The 19,353-nt window shown below is 53.9% G+C and overlaps 2 protein-coding genes across 2 annotated transcripts; one reads left to right on the forward strand and one right to left on the reverse strand.

Annotated features, from left to right (window-relative positions):
• The first annotated feature begins 875 nt into the window (after window positions 1-875).
• Window positions 876-11,647, forward strand: znf609a (zinc finger protein 609a). Its single transcript, XM_056598294.1, has 9 exons — window positions 876-1,230; window positions 2,599-3,389; window positions 4,002-4,326; window positions 4,493-4,580; window positions 5,276-7,727; window positions 8,308-8,728; window positions 9,056-9,433; window positions 9,608-9,686; window positions 10,117-11,647. Exons 2-8 carry the CDS (start codon window positions 2,661-2,663, stop codon window positions 9,679-9,681), a joined length of 4,467 nt encoding a protein of 1,488 aa, XP_056454269.1. The 5' UTR covers window positions 876-1,230; window positions 2,599-2,660; the 3' UTR covers window positions 9,682-9,686; window positions 10,117-11,647.
• prr5l (proline rich 5 like) lies at window positions 10,264-19,277 on the reverse strand. The gene is made up of 9 exons (XM_056598299.1): window positions 19,051-19,277; window positions 16,917-17,076; window positions 14,841-14,921; window positions 13,809-13,857; window positions 13,350-13,407; window positions 13,048-13,139; window positions 12,562-12,699; window positions 11,781-11,898; window positions 10,264-11,478 (listed from the first exon to the last, which is right to left on the reverse strand). The coding sequence occupies exons 2-9, from the start codon at window positions 17,033-17,035 to the stop codon at window positions 11,207-11,209; spliced, it is 927 nt and encodes a 308-aa protein (XP_056454274.1). The 5' UTR covers window positions 17,036-17,076; window positions 19,051-19,277; the 3' UTR covers window positions 10,264-11,206.
• Between the last annotated feature and the right edge of the window lie 76 nt (window positions 19,278-19,353).

A 19,353-nucleotide genomic window follows, 5' to 3' on the forward strand; every position in this document is an offset into this window, starting at 1 on the left:
CTGATTGTCTCTCTCTCTCTCTCTCTCTCTCTCTCTCTCTCTCTCTCTCTCTCTCTCTCTCTCGTCAGATAGAGTGACCATCTATTATTACTGAGCTGACCCCCCCCCCCCCCACACACACACACACACGGTATGGGTCAGAGTTTCCCTCAGAAGGCAGATTAGTAGCATTGTGTTTATTTTAAAGTTTAACCATTTTGTTTCTTTCTCTTGCACTATATACTAGTGTCATGTCTTTAACACAGTTTTATCACCAATAACTTAGAAATTCATTCAAAAACCCAAACCCTAACCAACCCTTGCCTAACTCAAACACTAACCCCTACCCTCACTCAAACACTAACCCTACCCTCACTCAAAAACTAACCCAACCCTCACTCAAACACTAACCCAACCCTACCCTCACTCAAACACTATCCCTACCCTCACTCAAACACTAACCTAACCCTACCCTCACTCAATCACTAACCTAACCCTAGCCCCACTTAAACCCTTACCTCACTCAAACACTAACCCCTACCCTCACTCAAACACTAACCTAACCCTACCCTCAATCAAACTCTAACCTAATCCTACCCTCACTCAAACACCAACCAACCTTCTTAACTCTAACCCAAAATATTATCCCCCTCATGCATTGCATCCTTTTCTGCCAATTTGACAAAATACAAAATATCCCAAATAATCTATTTACTACTGAATGTGATCCTGAATTACCCGTCTTGGATTAACAATGTATCGAATATATTCCTGAAATGTATTGAATCCATTCCAGATCCACTGTCCCGAGACTCCGCTCCAGTGACTCCGGTCCGGTCCAGTGACTCCGGTCCGGTCCAGTGACTCCGGTCCGGGTCTTCCGTCGCTCCGTCCGCCAGACAAACAGCCGTTAGCCGCACACAGAGAGCCTCGATGTGGGCAAACTAGAGAGCAAAAGCAGTGTATTTATGATAATGTTGGCTTCCGAGAAAACCCCTGAATGAGAAGGACGGGGTCTCGGCCGGTGTGAGTGGACTTTAACCGGACGGGGAGCCGCTGCGTTCCAGTGGTCCGTCCCCCGGTGCTCGCCGCGGATCTCCCGGCAGCACAGTGATCGATCGGCCGCTACGATCCACCGAGTCTGGGGCTGCGAACCCACCGAGGACCCGGGCTTTACCCCGGGCTGTACCCGGTCCCATCGGTCCATGGAGTGTACATGATCAATTCAGCCCGACCGGGTTCACACACGGGGTAAGTGGGCCAGAACAGAGGGTCAGGACGAACCGCGGGGTTAGCCTGCTAGCTAGTTAGCTAGCGAGCTATAGTAGCTATCTAGCTAGCCGTGGTCACGGCGTCTTTGTCTGGAGAGAACCCGGGCTCTGCTACCCCCACAGCCCGGGGACGGGCCTTGGCCCGGGCTCTGCTCCCCCCACAGCCCGGGGACTGCTGCCCCCACAGCCCGGGGACTGGCCTGGGCCCGGGCTCTACCCTCCACAGCCCGGGAGCGGGACTGCAGGGGGCCCGGGCTCTGCTCTCCACAGCCCGGGGACGGGCCTGCAGGGGGCCCGGGCTCTGCTACCCCCAAAGCCCGGGCTCTGCTACCCCCACAGACCGGGAGCGGGCTTGCAGTAGGCCCGCTCCCTGGCTGTGGGGCTAGGCTCCAGCCCACCGCCCTGGATCTCTCCTCCAGTGGGGCTGCTACACGGGGAGTCTCCTGGTGGAGGTACCCATCGGAGAACCGGGGGAACACACAGGACATGATGGTCTCGGGTCATGAGGGTCTGACAGGCTAGCCCGCTAGCAGAAAGCTAGCTGCTCCTCCACACTGATCCGACCTCAGGGGCTCTGAGCCGGGCAGGAGTTAGGAGTCGACTCCCTGGATCAGGGCTAGGTCAGGGTAGGACCCAGGAGACCTGCGGGCTCTGAGGTCTATAAAGGTGATATTAAGCCTTAGGGTGGACTTTAACAATAACAAGCTGTTGACGGGACGGGGTCATAGACTCATGGGTCTGTGGACAGCCGACTGCTGAGAGGTTAATAAATACAAATAATAACAGAACAATCCACGTTATATTTAAATGGCTCTATGAATGAGCTGTTGAGGGGAATAATGTCAACACTAGTATTTCCATAACCAAAGCACATATTTACATATGTTTGAGACAAAAGTCCAGCAAACCGTCGGTCCATATGGTTTAGTGTTATTAACTGTGTTATAATCTGTGTTTAACTTTCCTGAATAATGTTATTTAGGCATTTTATTAATGCATGGGTTGTATGGATTTATTCAATGTGACCCTTTTTTATAAGCTATTTATCGCTGTGAACCCTTCTATACCCATGTCATTAAGGAGCAGGTAGGGGTGATACAGAACAGAGACAGGTCATTAAGGAGCAGGTCAGGGTTAGGCAGTACAGAACAGATCCATGTTGTTAAAGAGCAGGGGTTAGTCTGCTGGCGTTGTTTTATTTGTTAGTGGTGTTTTTATCTGTCACTTATGTTGCTGCTGTTAGCTGTGAGCTATCATGGTCGCTGTCAGCTATGATGTTGTGGTAAGGTTGGTTGTGTTGCTGTGGTGAGCTGTGCTGTTAGCTGTGTGTCTGTGCTCCTCTCTTCAGGTGAGATGCGGGGCTCTGGGTAGCAGAGAGGCAGCCGGCCCTCCATAGCCCGGCCCAGTAACATGTCCCTCAGCAGCGCTGATACAGGCGGGAACGGTGTGGACTCGACTGCAGTGGAGGCGTATGACAGCGGGGATGAGTGGGACATCGGCGTAGGGAACCTCATCATCGACCTGGACGCTGATTTGGAGAAGGAGAAGCTGGAGATGTCGGGTAGTAAGGACGCCGGCATGGCCCCCCCGACGGGCCCAGGGGCCCCGCCGCCGGGCCCTGGGGCCCCCCTACCTGAGAAGGTGACCTTCATAGCCCCCGGGGCTCAGAGCAAAACCAAGTCCAAACGCAGCAAGACCCCCAAGGAGGGCAGCAAGCCCCCCGCTTCTGCAGACACCCCCAAGAGAGAGCTCCCGGGGCGCGGGGCCCCAGGGGAGGCCCCCTCTCCCGGCCCAAACACCCCCACAAAGGGCCCCGAGAAGGGCATCAAAATCACACGCAGTGGTCCCCCCACCAAAAAGGACAAGGAGGGGGCCTGCGGGAAGAGTAAGAAGGAGAAGATGGAGGTGGTCCCCTCAGGGGTGGGGGCCGTGGACAAAGAGGTGGGGGCCCCTGCTCTGTCTCAGGGGGCCCCCCACCCCGGACTGTTTGAGGGACAGAATACGGACTTGGCTGCCGCCGAGCATCATGGGAGTATCGCTCTGGATCTGACAGAGGGACGGCTGCCCGTCGCCATGGCAACAGATGAGGAGGCGGAGGCCAGCGAGTACCACAGCCTCCAGATAGGCTCTGGGGAGCAGGTACGACCTGGAGGACTCCTCCTCCACCCTGATGGGTCACTAGGGGCTGGGTGGTGTAGTGAGAACTCCTCCACCCTGATGGGTCACTAGGGGCTAGATGTTGTAGTTGTAGGTGATGTTGAACAAAGGGGCGGTGTGTGTGTGTGTGTGTGTGTGTGTGTGTGTGTGTGTGTGTGTGTGTGTGTGTGTGTGTGTGTGTGTGTGTGTGTGTGTGTGTGTGTGTGTGTGTGTGTGTGTGTGTGTGTGTTATACAGACGTTTCCCTCTGCTATATTATGATAGTTTCATTCCGTGTTCCATCCTCGTTTAACGAGAGCCTTGATGAATGCTTGATTAGCCAAACTTTCACTTGATCACTCAATTCAATGTGATTTAGAATCAGGACTTTGCCAGTATTTGCTAGCGTAGCGTCTCCTTTATTCAAAGGAGATGAATACGCAAAGTCCTGGAATGAGGAGTATATATAATGTAATATAATATCAGGCAGCATAATCCACACTCTCCTCTGAAGAACCACAGACATTTTTGGCATATTTAAAGAGGTTAGAGGCTAGCCAGGGATAGTATGTTTTATTATCAAGGCTAAATGTTTCTGTTTGTTTCACCTTGTCAGATGGAGGCACCGCCCGTTCCTGTGGCACTCCCGCTAGCTGTTCCTGTAAGCACGGACCTCCTGCTAGCTGCTACCACTGGCCTAGAGCTCCCGCTAACCACTGCTGCTAGCTCAGACCTGTCGCTAGCTCCGGCTAGCAGCGCAGACATCTCCTCCAGCTGCGAGCAGATCATGGTCCGCACGCGCTCCCTGGCGGTGGGCACTCGCTCCCTGGCCGTCACCACGGCCCACGTAGCGCTGGCCACCGAGCCTGAGTGCCTGGGGCCCTGTGAGCCAGGCACCAGCGTCAACCTGGAGGGCATTGTCTGGCAGGAGACCGAGGACGGTGAGCCCAGCAACCAGCCCCCAGACACAGCCCCCCTTCACCCATCACCCATAACCCTAACACATCCTGCTAGTCGTAGCCAGGCTTACACATCCTGCTAGTCGTAGTCACGTTGACACATCCTGCTACATGTAGCCATGTTAACACATCCGGTGTGTGTATCTAGGTATGCTGGTGGTGAACGTGTCCTGGAGGAACAAGACCTACGTTGGAACTCTGCTCGACTGCACACGACACAACTGGGCCCCACCGAGGTAATACTACAGTTACATACATGCAGTACAATAGTAATATACATGTACACACACCGAGGTATTATGTACTGCAGTAGTATACATGTAGTACTATAGCAATATACATGAATACACACCGAGGTATTACTACAGTTATATACATGTACACACACCAAGGTAGTACTACAGTAATATACCATATACAGGTGTAGTATTACATTGATAAACATATAAACCCTCTAGTACTACTGTAATACACCATATACATGTAAACAAACCGATGTAGTACTACGTAATAATAGTACACCAAAGGAAGTACACTTTGGTGTACACAGTAGTAGTATACACACACACACCAGGCTACACAGTGGTAGTATACACACACACACACACACCAGGCTACACAGTAGTAGTGTACAGACACACACACCAGACTACACAGTAGTAGTATACACACACACCATGGTGTACAGTCATATACACACATCACACATTGGTAGCAACTGAAGGCGTAAACGCTACGTCTCGGTGCTAACGTCTCTCGGTGCTAGCCACGCTCATGCTCCGTCTCGATGCTAACGTTAGTCGCTGCTAGCCATGCTGAAGCTACGCCTCGTCGTAGCCATGATAACGCTACGTCTCGGTGCTTGCCATGCTATTCTGTCTTGATGCTAATGTCTGTCGGTGCTAGCCATGCTAACGTTACGTCCTTCTAGGTTCTGCGAGGCGGGAGAGCTGGAGGTGCGTAGCGGGCGTGGGCGGGGCAAGCGGGCGCGGCCCGGAAGCCATTCCTCCTCATCGGACCCACGCGGGGGGGGCAGTAAGACACGTGCGGCGGCGGCTAGCGGGGGAGCTAAGGGCCGCCGCGGGAGCCAGCCCTCCGCCCCGGAGGAGCCCCTCCCCGCGACCAAGAGGAAGACCCCCACCCCCAGGCCCCCGGGAGACCCCCCGACAGAGCCCCCCGCCCCCGAGGACCCCAAGAGCACCAAGCGCATGCGGGCCTCCTCCAGCCCCGGGGCGGGCGCCCCGCCGGAGCCCGGTGGCCCCCCCTCCCCCACCCTCATCGACTGCCCCCACCCCAACTGCAACAAGAAGTACAAACACATCAACGGGCTGAAGTACCACCAGGCCCGCGCACACAACCTGCCGGACCCCCTGGACCCCGACGGGGGCGACAGCGAGGGGGGGGAGGACCACGTCCCCTCGGCCCCCCCAAACGGGACGGCCGGATCCCCCGGCCGCCCCGCCACCCCCAGGGCCCGCGGGCCCGAGGCCCAGAGCCCCTCCCCGGGCTGGGGGTCCCGGCAGGGCCGGAGGTGGGGTGAGGGGGAGGCAGGGGAGGACTGTGAGGAGGAGGGCCGGCTGCTGGGGTCAGGGGTCAAGCAGGAGAAGGGCTGTGTTAAAACAGGCAAGACCAGCTGGCCCCCCGGCCCACTGTACCCCCTGCATACCCCCCCCTCCAACGACCCCTCCTCAATGGTTCAGTCCATCCCCAACGACCCCTCCTTAATGGTTCATTCCATTCCCAACGACCCCTCCTTAATGGTTCATTCCATTCCCAACGACCCCTCCTTAATGGTTCATTCCATTCCCAACGACCCCTCCTTAATGGTTCAGTCCATCCCCAACGACCCCTCAATGGTTCAGTCCATTCCCAACGACCCCTCCTTAATGGTTCAATCCATTCCCAACGACCCCTCCTTAATGGTTCAGTCCGGTGCTAAAAGCCACCAATCAAAAGGGCCGCTGGAAGGCAGCCCGCTTTGCCCCGCCCCCAGCCCGTCGCCGAGCCCCTCTCCCGGCAGTCCTAAAGAGAGGAAGAAGAAGAAGAGGAAGGAGGGGGGGAGGGAGGGGGACAGCCCCCGGGGCAGGGAGGGGAGGAGCCCCTACTCGGAGTGCTCTGACCCCCAGCTGAACGGGGAGCCCCCCCACCCCCCCCACCACAGCCGCCTGGCCAGCATGAAGGCGGAGGCGGACAAGGTGTACAGCTTCTCCGACAACACGCCCAGCCCCTGCATCGGCCTGGCCCCGCCCCTCACGCCGCTGCAGCTCAGCCAGAACGGGGCCGACGGCCTGTCCGTCAAGACTGGAAGCCCCGCCTACTCGGACATCTCCGATGCGGGCGAGGACGGCGAGGGGCGCGGGGAGGGGGGCCGGTCGGTGAAGCTTGAGCCGGGGGTCCGTGAGGGTCCCAAGAAGACCCTGTTCCCCCCGCTCGCCCCCGGGGATCCGGGGGGCCGCTACGGCTACCCCGGGCCCCCAGGCGCAGCGCCCCAGGGGGGCGGAGCCCCGCCGCAGGTGGAGGGAGCGCAAGTGAAGGTGAAGAAGGAGAGGGAGGAGGAGGTGGAGGAGGAGGAGGGGGAGCAGCAGCAGCAGCAGCAGCAGGTGGAGCTGAGGAGGATCAAGTCCGAGCCGACGGAGCACAGGAAGCTGGAGGCCGGGGGGGCGGGGCTTGTTTCCCAGCAGCAGCAGCAGCAGCAGCAGCAGCAGCAGCAACAGCAGCAGCAGCAGCAGCAGCAGCTGTCCGTCATCCAGCAGCGCTCCAACATGTACATGCCCCCGCTCTACTACAACCAGTACGCCTACGTCCCCCCCTACACCTACCACAGCCACATGCTGCAGGCCAGCTCCGCCTACCGCCACGACAGACCCCGCCCCCACGACGAAAGACCCCGCCCCCACGACGAGAGACCCCGCCCCCACGACGAGAGACCCCGCCCCCACGACGAGAGGACCCGCCCCCACGACGACCGGCCCCGTCCCCATGACGACCGGCCCCGCCCCCCTGAGAGGAGAGCCGAGCACGCAGCCGGCGGAAAGGAAGAGGGGAAGCAGAAGGGCCCGCCTCCCCCCGGTCCGCCGGACCCGGGCCCCAAGGGGGGGGGCGGCCCCGCCCACCACGACCCCCTCCCAACCCCCCACCTCCTCGCCAGTAAGCTGAAGGAACCCGGCCACGGGGCCGGACCCCCAGGGGCCCTCGGGACCCCCGGGACTCCGGGGACGGAGAAGAGCAAGTCGGTCATCATGTCCAAGGAGGAGGAGGAGGGGGGGGGCAGGAGGACTCCGGGGGGCGCCCCCCCCCCGGGGTACCGTGGCAAGGAGGACCCCAAGGTTGCCATGGAGACGGGCCGGCCGGCCGGCATGGAGCCAGCCATGTGGTACAGACAGGTATGACCAGGACCCCTTGAAGATCCAACACACCATCTAACACACCATCATCCAACACACCGTCATCCAACACACCGTCATCCAACACACCGTCATCCAACACACCGTCATCCAACACACCGTCATCCAACACACCGTCATCCAACACACCATCATCCAACACACCGTCATCCAACACACCGTCATCCAACACACCATTATCCAACACACCGTCATCCAACACACTGTCATCCAACACACCATCATCTAACACACCATCATCCAACACACTGTCATCCAACACACCATCATCCAACACACCGTCATCCAACACACCATCATCCAACACACCGTCATCCAACACACCATCATCCAACACACCGTCATCCAACACATCATCCAACAAACCGTCATCCAACACACCATCATCCAACACACCATCATCCAACACACCATCATCCAACCCATCAAAGCACTGTAAAAGGCCGACAGATGAGTGTTCTCAGCCAGTGTTTCGGTGAGGGTCTCTGGGTAGAAGGTTGTTGGTTACGGCTGTTCTGAGCGTCTCTTCTCTCTCCCCCTCCCTTCTCCTCCCCCCCAGGAGCCGGACTCGCGCCTGTGGCCCTACGTCTACCCCAACAAGTACCCAGCGGACGAGGAGCGGTGGAGGGACGAGAGGGAGAGGGAGCGGGACCGCGAGAGAGACCGCGAGAGAGACCGCGAGAGGGAGAGAGACAGAGAGAGAGAAAGAGAGAGGGACAGGAAGGGGAAGGAGGAGAAGCCTCGCCCCAAGGAGGAGCACCAGAGGGAGGAGTCAGGGGAGGGGAGGGAGGGGCCCCGGGCCCCCGAGGACCCCCGGGGCGTGGGGAAGGACCCCCGGCCGCTCCACATGCACTTCTCTCCCCAGCAGCACCAGGCCTACCTGCCCTACATGCAGGGGGCCTACGCCTACGGCCAGGGCTTCGACCCAAACACGCCCGGCTACCGCGGGGTGCCCTCCGTCATGATCCACAACTACCCTGGTGAGAGCCTGTAGACCCCACCCACGTAGACGACCTGTAGACCTCCTATAGACCCCCTGTAGACCATACCCATGTAGACCCCCTGTAGACCCCACCCATGTAGATACTCTGTAGACCTCCTGTAGACCCATGTGTTGTGGTTCTGATGCGTGTAGTGGTTCTGATGTGTGTTGTGGTTCTGATGTGTGTTGTGGTTCTGATGTGTGTTGTGGTTCTGATGTGTGTTGTGGTTCTGATGCGTGTTGTGGTGCTGAAGTGTGTTGTGGTGCTACGTGTGTTGTGCGTGCGTGGTGCTGTTGTGTTGCTGACGTGCCCCCCACCCCCCAGGCTCCTACCTGCCGGCGGGCTACCCGTTCTCCGCGCCCTACGGGGGGAAGGGCTGTGAGGAGGCGGAGTCCCGCTCCAGCCCGTCGGGCTCCAAGCCGCCCGGGGACACCAAGGCCCTGGAGCTGTTGCAGCAGCACGCCTCCCACTACAAGACCAAGTCCTCCTCCACCGCCGGGCCCCCCAAGGGCCCCCCAGACCGGGACCCCCGGGGGGGCGGGGGAGGAGGAGGAGGAGGAGGGGGGGGTGGAGGAGGGGGGGGCGGGGGGGAGAGGGACGGGGAGCGGCCGCGCTCCTCCCCCTCCCAGCGCGCCGTCACCTCACACCACCACCTTGGGTACCCCCTGCTGTCAGGGCAGTACGACCTGCCCTATAATGCAGGTAGGCCTCAACCCTTACCCTAACCCGTACCTTACCCCTAAGGGGCAGTACGACCTGCCCTACGCCACAGGTCAGCCTTACCTTACCCTTAGGGACGGGTGGGTTACCCTTGGGGACGGGTGAGTTACCCTTAAGTACGGGTGAGTGATCTGACATTTGGCTCCTCCCCCTCAGGCATGTCATCGTCCGCCATCGTAGCCAGTCAGCAGGCCACCGCTCCCTCCATGTACCCCCCGGCGAGGAGGTGAGGAAGGTAAGACTCCTACCCTCTGACCCTAACCCTGATATAACCATACCCTCTGACCTCTGACCCTAACCCTGATATAACCAAACCCTCTGCCCCTAACCCTGATATAACCAAACCCTCTGACCCTAACCCTGATATAACCAAACTCCTGACCCTAACCCTGATATAACCAAACCCTCTGACCCTAACGCTGATACAACCATACCCTTTGACCCTAACGCTGATACAACCATACCCTCTGCCCCTAACCCAGACATAACCAAATCCTCTGACCCTTACCCTGAAATAACCAAACCCCAGTCAGCTCCGTTGCTAAGACACAGCTACGGGAGCCTTTGTGGTTTGAGATGACCTAGCCGTTAGCACTGTATCCTTGCTGTTGGCAATGTATCCTAGCCGTTTTAACATCCTGAAATTCATTCATGTTTTCCCAAAGGGACAACAGATGAACCAGCCGACCTCCTGCTCCCCAACACTGGACACACTTCTGATGGACCTCTGGAGCTGGTCTAGAACTGTGGGGCTAGGCTAGGACTGTCGGGCTAGGCTCAGGTGTGTGTGTGTGTGTGTGTGTGTGTGTGTGTGTGTGTGTGTGTGTGTGTGTGTGTGTGTGTGTGTGTGTGTGTGTGTGTGTGTGTGTGTGTGTGTGTGTGTGTGTGTGTGTGTGTGTGTGTGTGTAAATACTGTACAGGGGAATAATTTTAAAAGAAGTTTCTGGATGCTCTTCTGTTTTTCTACATGTTGATGTTATTAAAATTGTAACTGGTGGAATATCAAGTGTAGTCATTCAACACACACTCACGCTTGCACACACATACTTTCAGGTCACGGTAACTCGTACACTAGGGGGCAGTAACACCATTTTCAACCCTAAGCTGACACAAATGACTAAATATTGCTCACACTGATCCCAGCCAACACAATAGATTTTAGTGTCTGCACCCTGATGCGTCACCTGCTCGACCAATCAGCACTCACTTCACGGAGAGAGTTGATATGTTGCTAGTGTGACCATGGCTAAATGCCAAAGTGGAATGTGGCCGGATTGCTTCCTAACCTTTAAAACAAACCTGTGAAGAAAAAGTCTGGAGATTTAAGTGGTAAAAGTCTCCTTTATAAAAGTACAACATGTGGATCACGTTCGACTGGTGTCCAACAGAAGGTACATGGAGGATTGTAATGTACATATGGTAATGAACATTACCATATGTACGTGACCATATGGTAATGTATATATTGTATTGTTTATATGTACTGTACACATGCGAATTAACATTACCATATTGTAATGTACATATGGTAACGTATGTTATTGCACATATTGTAATGTGTATATGATCATGTACATTACCTTATTTACATATGCTCATGTGTATTCGGTCATGTACAGTGATCTATACGGTCAGTCCCCACAGAGTCAGGGTTCCTCGCCAGCTGCCACACGTTCTCTTGAGCAACACATCTCTGCTGACCTCAGATGACCAGCAGGCTTTACCCTGCCCCCAAATCCGTGCTCAGCCCCGCCCTCAGAGCCTGTGTGCCGTGCGATTGGCCGGAGATTCTCTCGGGGCCCCTCCCCCCCCAGCATGCATCCTGCTAGAGGCGGTCAGCAGCTGGAGGTCTGAGTGGGCGTTGGCCACCGTGTGGCGCCGCTGACCCCCCGCCCTCTCCAGGTAGGCCTCGCCCTCCTGTTCCATCAGGGGGGGCAAGGAGTCGGAGTCGGGCCGGGCGAAGGGCGGCTCCGCCCCCTTGGACCCCTGGGACCCCGCCTGGGGGGGGCGCTCCCCGACGCCCTCGTCTGGCCGCAGGGGGAAGGACACTCGTCAGGAACAGGAAGTCCATAGGAATATAACCTTTAACCTTCCTTCACTGGTAACAATAGTAGCCATGGTAACAGTGATATTTATTTAAAGTAATCGGTAGTTATAGTAACAATAGTAGCCATGGTAACTGGTGGTTAAAGTAACAATAGCCATGGTAACAATGGTATTTATTTATAGTAACTGGTAGTTATAGTAACAATAGTATCTATGTTTACAGTGGTTGTCACGGTAACCGTGGTAGTGATGGTGAGGGTTGTTAGGGTAACGGTATACTGACCTGGCTGCTGCTGGTTGCCATGGCGCAGGACGTTGCCGAGATACGGGGACACACCCATCTCCACCAAACGCTCCAGCTGTAGATACTGCGGACCCAGACCACTGGGATCCTGGACCCCCTGAAGGACAGACAGGCAGATCAGCTAGAGACTGGCAGACCACGCTACAGACAGACAAGCAGGCCACGCTAGAGACAGACAGGCAGACCAAGCTAGAGACAGACAGGCAGACCACGCTAGAGACAGACAGGCAGACCACACTAGAGACAGACAGGCAGACCAAGCTAGAGACAGACAGGCAGACCACGCTAGAGACAGACAGACAGACCACACTAGAGACAGACAGGCAGACCAAGCTAGAGACAGACGGGCAGACCACGCTAGAGGCAGAAAGGCAGACCACGCCAGAGACAGAAAGACAGACTATGCTGCAGACAGACAGGCAGACCACACTACAGACAGGCAGACCACGCTAGAGACAGACGGACCACACTAGAGACAGACAGACAGATAGACCATGCTAGAGACCGACAGGCAGATCACGGTAGAGACAGACGGACAAACCACGCTAGAGACAGACAGGCAGACCACGCTAGAGACAGACAGACAAACCACGCTAGAGACAGACATTCACACCAAGCTAGAGACAGACTGACAGACCACGCTACAGACAGACAGACCAAACTAGAGACAGACAGACAGACAGACAGACAGACCACGCTAGATACAGACATGGCCAAAGTCCTGAGGTGTGGTCCTGGACGACCCCCCAGCTGTGTGTACCTGCAGCACCAGCAGCATCTGTGTGAGGGGCGGGGGGACGCCGGCCGCAGCACCCAGCGTCTCCTCCAGGGCGAGCTGCAGCAGAACCTGGTCTCTGAACGCCAGCAGACACATCTGTCTGATGGTCAGCTCCTGTCCCTACACACACACACAAACACGCACACGCACACGGCACACGGCACACGACACACGCACACACACACACACACATAGAAGCACACACGCACGCGCACACAGACAAACATTTAGTAAAACTCTTCTGCCTTGTAAAAAAAAAAAAAATTTGCAGATCCTTCTGAGATATGGTAGTGTGTAGGGTCAGGGTAGTGTATATCAGGTTCAGGATGTATCAGGGTCGGGTCTATCAGGGTCGTGAGTATCAGGGTCCGGTTATGTCAGGGTAGTGTGTATCACGGTCAGGGTATATCAGGGTCAGTGTGTATCAGGGTCTGGGATAGGGCACTAGGGTAGTAGATCAGGGTTTACCTGGACAGGGTAGAATATAGCCTGTAGGGTCGGCAGTGTCTCCGTAAAGAATCGAACCCATATCTCAGACAGCATCGTCAGCTGGTTGTTACCTAGTTACCCCAACAGGGCAGATATGTTATGTTATGTGTATGCCAGGATATTATGCTCGTCTGCGACTGTATGCTAGACTGACGGCTCCATGACACACCTTTCATTTTAAACGTTACATCAGAACATCAGACATCAGAAAAGCTTTGTAAACATCTCACCTTCATAGATCTAAACATCCTAGAAGTAGTCTCAACATCTAAAGATCTCACCATCATAGAACTGGATCTTCTCCAGGAGGCGCTCAAGACCCTTGGTCAGCAGCTGGTTCTGGGGGTACAAAAAGACACGGTAACGACTTGACCCTGAGCCTTGTAGCTGTTAGTAGGTAATCAGGTATGAGAACCCTTCTTCACCTGTAGCACCTCGTTAGTGTGTTTACCTGTAGCACTTTGCTAGTGTTTTTACCTGTAGGTCCTCGTTAGTGTGTTTACCTGTAGGTCGTCGTTAGTGTGTTCACCTGTAGCACCTCGTTAGTGTGTTTACCTGAGGCACTTTGCTAGTGTGTTTACCTGTAGGTCCTCGTTAGTGTGTTCACCTGTAATACCTCGTTAGTGTGTTTACCTGTAGGTCGTAATTAGTGAGTTCACCTGTAGGTCCTCGTTAGTGTGTTCACCTGTAGGTCCAAGTCAGTGTGTTTACCTGTAGGTCCTTGTTAGTGTGTTTCTTACCTGTAGGAAGTCTGTGATAAAGGAGCCCAGTTCGGTCTTCAAAAGCCACCTGTTGGAACAGGAAACACTCACGGTCACGTCCTCTTCTCTCTGGGCCCCCCCTGGTGGTCGACCCCCCTGGTTGTGGGGCCACCCCTCACTCAATGTGAGCCGCTGGCTGAAAGGCTTCAGGGTTTCAGGGCTTCAGGGCCCAATGTTCCATTGAGCTGTGAACTCTGCTCCAGAGATGATAATCAGGCATGCAGCAATGAGGAACTGATACGTAGGAACGCTCATCAGATACGGCCGCCGGGCCACTGGGACGCTTTTGGTTCCCATGAGAGATGGAATTTACTCTTGATGTTATTGTATGTGTGTGTCAGGATGTTAGATTAGATTAGATTAGAAATACTTTATTGATCCCCGGGGGGAAACAAGAACATTCAGAATTGGTTGTGACCCAGTTTGTTCCTTCAAGGGCTATGAACAAAAGTCAACATGGTGTGGTAACGGCATACATCTAGCCTTCATTTTGATCTCATTTCACGCCTCTGAATCACAGATCATTTGAAGAAAGTGGGAGGGGCCAGGAGCTGACAGAGGAGACATCCAGATGGTGTGCTGCTAGCGATGAGCCAGACCCTAACCCAGAGTACACTGTGACCTTCTAGTAGCAAGGCCAGGGAAGACTATGGAATGAATTTAAACCATAATATATCAAATAAAATAGTCAATAAAGGGAATAAATTGGAAAATAGAATCAAGTTATGCTAGTCTGTTTATCATGACATGTTATAGTGATATCATCGTCTATGAGGACATCTTATAGTGTTGTTAATCTGTCTATGAGGACATCTTATAGTGATATCGTCTGTGAGGACATGGTGTAGTGATGTAAATCAGTTTATGAGAACATGGTATAGTACTGTTAATCTGTTTATGAGGACATGTTATAGGGATAATATGGTTTATGAGGACATGCCATAGGGATGCTAGTCTGTTTATGAGGACATGTTATAGGGTTTTCATAGTTTACGAGGGCATGGTGTGTACCTGATGCTCTCGTTGAGCGTGTAGAGCTCGTTGGCCTGCAGCCCTCCTCCCTGGAACACCCTCATGACAGCCGTCTGGACACTGAGGGATTGAGGGTCAAAGGCTGAGGGTTGAGCGGTGATACCTCGCAGTAACACAAGGATTTGTTCATATCTTGTTCATATTTACGCTATAGGTGAATGTGCTCTCTGTCTTATTGGCTATTCTGGCTGTCAATCAATGTCAGATGGACTCAGGTTAATGTTTGGGTGAATTTGTCGCGGAGGGCATAGATGTGTTGTGAACCCCTCTCTGGTGCAACACTGGCAAAGGCATCCAAAGTCTTTGGAGGGCATCTAGTTAGCCGTGTTGCATTTTGTTGTGGCAACAATTGCAAGGCAGTCTCGACAAAGTACCTGTTTTTGGTCAACAGCGTCCTTTCTGTCACCAAAATATTTCCAACTGACATTGATGCTCTCTTTGGAACTAAATCCTCTTTTGCTGGCTCCTTTTGAAGTTTGGATGTCTGATCATAAACTGGTCAACATGATCAGTGATCGGTGGTTTGCACACAGACCGTACACCGACACTTTTCTGTCCACTTGGCAGCTCTCTATGTTATGTATGTGTGTAGGAGCCAATTCCTTTGTTTTCATTTAGTTACCGTTTTCTGTGCGTGTCTGTGTGTGTGTGTGTGATATTAATTGATGACTAATTAATAGATTGGCGCCTGCTGTGTGTGTCCTACAGGAGGTCCTTCTCCTCAAGAGGAAAGGACCTGTGGCCTTGGGGGGGCTGGCTGGAAAAGCATACTGTTTTAGACCTTGCATAACTCCCATCTCATGTTATGATTTCAACAATCATTTTTACTTTGAATTTGTTTGAATAAGAATTAGAAGCGACTTATGAATAAATGAAGACACTTTATTTTTTAACCAAATCTTGAAATTCCTTTTTTGTGCAAGACATCAAGCGTCTATCATATAACCAATCAGCACAAGAGTGATCTACACCAGGAACAAGGACAGGAAATCATAGTCACTTTAAGTGTTAATTAAAGTGCATGTGTGTGTGCATTCATGCATGTGTGTGCCTTACGAAGCGAGAGATACCGAGTCACTCAGTATCTCTCGCTCTTCCTGTGCCAATAGTCTCATCCTGCCACTACTTCCTGTGCAGACAGGAAGTAGTAGGTTAAAGCTAAACAAGAGGCCTCCTCTCACTCTGCATCTCACGTCCTCATCCTGCCGACACATCCGTCCCCTAACCGTCAAGGCTGTGTTTGTGTGTGTGCATTCTAACTATGGGAGACTCCAGTGGGGAATGGAACCCCCACCCTGGCAGTGTTAGTGCCTTGCTCTACAAGTTGCACTTCAAGTCAATTAATACAAATCAATCCAGAGCAGCGATTCTTAACGTTGCAGAGCCGTTCTCAGAGAGTTGAACTCTGCGCTCTGGGATCAGGATCTAGTGGTCATTCCTCCGTCTCCTGGGTTACGGTAATCTATGATAATCTACGCTAAACTCAGCTAATCTCAGCCTTGCTCTGCTACACAGCAGAAACCCTGAGGTGAACCCTGCTCTGGCAGAGACCACTCTGTACAGTCTAGGACCACGCCCCTCTAGGACCCCGCCCCTCTTTCCCAGAGACAGGACCCCGCCCCTCTTTACCAGAGACAGGACCCCGCCCCTCTAGGACCCTGCCCCTCTAGGACCACGTCCCTCTAGGACCACGTCCCTCTAGGACCACGCCCCTCTATACCAGATACAGGACCATGCCCCTCTAGGACCCTGCCCCTCTAGGACCACGCCCCTCTAGGACCACACCCCTCTAGGACCCTGCCCCTCTAGGACCCTGCCCCTCTAGGACCACGCCCCTCTAGGACCACGCCCCTCTATACCAGATACAGGACCACGCCCCTCTAGGACCCTGCCCCTCTAGGACCACGCCCCTCTAGGACCACGCCCCTCTATACCAGATACAGGACCCCGCCCCTCTAGGACCACGCCCCTCTATACCAGATACAGGACCACGCCCCTCTAGAGGGAGGGAACTGATGAAGGGGTTGGAGATGGAGGGGGTAGAGGTGGACTCACCTGTTCCACACGCTGGTGTTGGACAGCTGCAGAGCTGAGGATCCGTTCTGGAAGCGGGCCAGGTCCGAGAGCACCGGGGAGCTCATGAAGCGAGCCCTGGGCCTCCGCAGAGACCCCATGGTCACCGATCTGCTGTGAGACAGGGCCTTAGGAGACACACCTGAGGACACAGGGCCTTAGTTAAACACCTAAGGATGCAAAATAAAGGGGGGCCTTTAACCTCCGTCGAGGTTACAAGAGAGCTGATCTGATACTTTTGTGACGCAACCAGGCTGCTTGCCACTGATTGTGACGCCACAGGACGAATAATAATGAGTGCAACATCCTGACACCCGACACCCGCATCTTTAGATACTATCATCAGCGTTCAGTCAACAATAGTGAATGATTATTGAACATGGCAGGATCAGCTGGCGAGACCACGCAGTGGACCGTGACAGGGGGGGGAGGCGCTCCTGTGCGTAACCCTGTCCGTTTATGTGTCATGTGGTCGCCAATGTGTCACAGTTTTGCGCATGCGTGCTATGACGACCCGCCTACGATGAAGCGGTACATTCTAGATTGAAACACGACGTGCCTGGAACTAAACCAAGTCGTGCCGCGCGAAGTCGTGGTGAGTTGAGCCGGTACTGTCGTGGTAAAGGGGCATAACAGTCTTTGTTATTCTTGCAAATTGTGTTGATTATTGAGCAGATGAAGAGAGGTGTGGATGTGTCCCCAGATGATGGTCAGAGAGAGTGACGGTAGAATGAGGCTCAGCACTGAGCACTCACAGGGAGCGCGGTGACCTTCACTCAGAAGAAGCTTCCGTTTCAACCCTGGTTTCCTCTCTCTCTCTGACTGTCGGGTTTCCTGTCTCTCTGTCACACACACACACACTCGAGCAAACACACACACACACACACACACACACACACACACACACACACACACACACACACACACACACACACACACACACACACACACACACACACACACACACACTCTAGCATGCAACTAGAGTGTGTAACATCCAAAATCCAATCATCCCAACATATTTGTGATAAATGGAATTTGCCCTGACTGTCAACCAACCAGGCCAGTACGGCAGCCGGTGAGGACCAAACCAAAGGGTGAAGACTGGTGGTGGACTTCAGAGGAGGTCTGGGCCTCAGAGGAGGAGGTCTGGTCCTCAGAGGAGATCTGGTGGTCCTGAGTGGAGGAGGTCTGGTCCTCAGAGGAGGTCTAGAGGTCTTCAGAGGAGGTCTGGAGGTCCTCAGAGGAGGTCTGGAGGTCCTCAGAGGAGGTCTGGAGGTCCTTAGAGGAGGTCTGGAGGTCTGGGGGTCCTCAGAGGAGGTCTGATCCTCAGAGGAGGTCTGGAGGTCCTTAGAGGAGGTCTGGTCCTCAGAGGAGGTCTGGAGGTCTGGGGGTCCTGAGTGGAGGAGGTCTGGAGGTCCTGAGTAGAGGTGGTGTGGTGGGTTTCTTGGACAGCAGTCTGCGGTTCGCTCCGGTTGGTTTGAATGGTTTCAGGGCGTAAAGTTTAAACGTGTATTCCTCTTGGTTTACTGAGTTGTTTACTCAGGTATGATGTATATTCTGATGCCTGATATATATAAAGTAACAGTTACAGCAGTTAAGTTGTGAAGGCCCATGCAAGTGAACGGAGCGTTCCACAGCATTGAGAAGAGCCGTCTAATAAAAAAAAAAACATTTATATCTATATTATATATAATATATATATAATATATATATATAAATGTTTTTTTTTTTTATTATACATATATATATATATATATATATATATATATATATATATATATATATGTGTGTGTGTGTGTGTCATCTGAATGAAGCTTGGCTCAGGGCTGGTTCCTTCATCCGGTTTATTACTTAATTCGTTACTTTGTGTTGTGAGGTTCGGCATTCTCACGTGCAGCGATTCAACCCCTTAATACACTCCCGCGTGTGTGTGTGCGCGCGTGCGTGCGTTTGCGTGCAGTAGGTTGCGCGTGAGATGAAGACTGACTTCATGTGATGTTTGGTTATCGTGTTTAATCAGAAACATGTGCAGCAGATGATCTGTCGGAACCTCTCTGTGGATCAAAGTGGACTTTTAACGGATAAAGCTCCGTTAAGCGAGCGTTCCACTCACCTCCGCGACGTCTTCACCTCAACGTCCTCCCGGACAGGCCGTAAAGAAGAAGGTCCGTTTATTATCCAGCCAATTGGTCTCTGAAGCCATGGCCTCTGGCCCGCTTCAAAGATTTTACTAAGTAACTCTGTTTCAAACTACAGCCTCCGGCCTCAGACCCTAACTTCAGCTCTTCAGATCACCTGAGAGTCAGCGGAGCTCCTCCGAACAGATCATCTTCAGGAGCAACAGGCTGCCTGTCATCTGCAGGCCCCGCCCCCTCCTGCTGTGACAGGCAGCCTGTCAACTGCTGCAGGCCCCGCC

Source organism: Gadus chalcogrammus, chromosome 9 (genome assembly GCF_026213295.1).
Source record: "Gadus chalcogrammus isolate NIFS_2021 chromosome 9, NIFS_Gcha_1.0, whole genome shotgun sequence".
In the NCBI taxonomy this organism is placed as follows: domain Eukaryota; kingdom Metazoa; phylum Chordata; class Actinopteri; order Gadiformes; family Gadidae; genus Gadus; species Gadus chalcogrammus.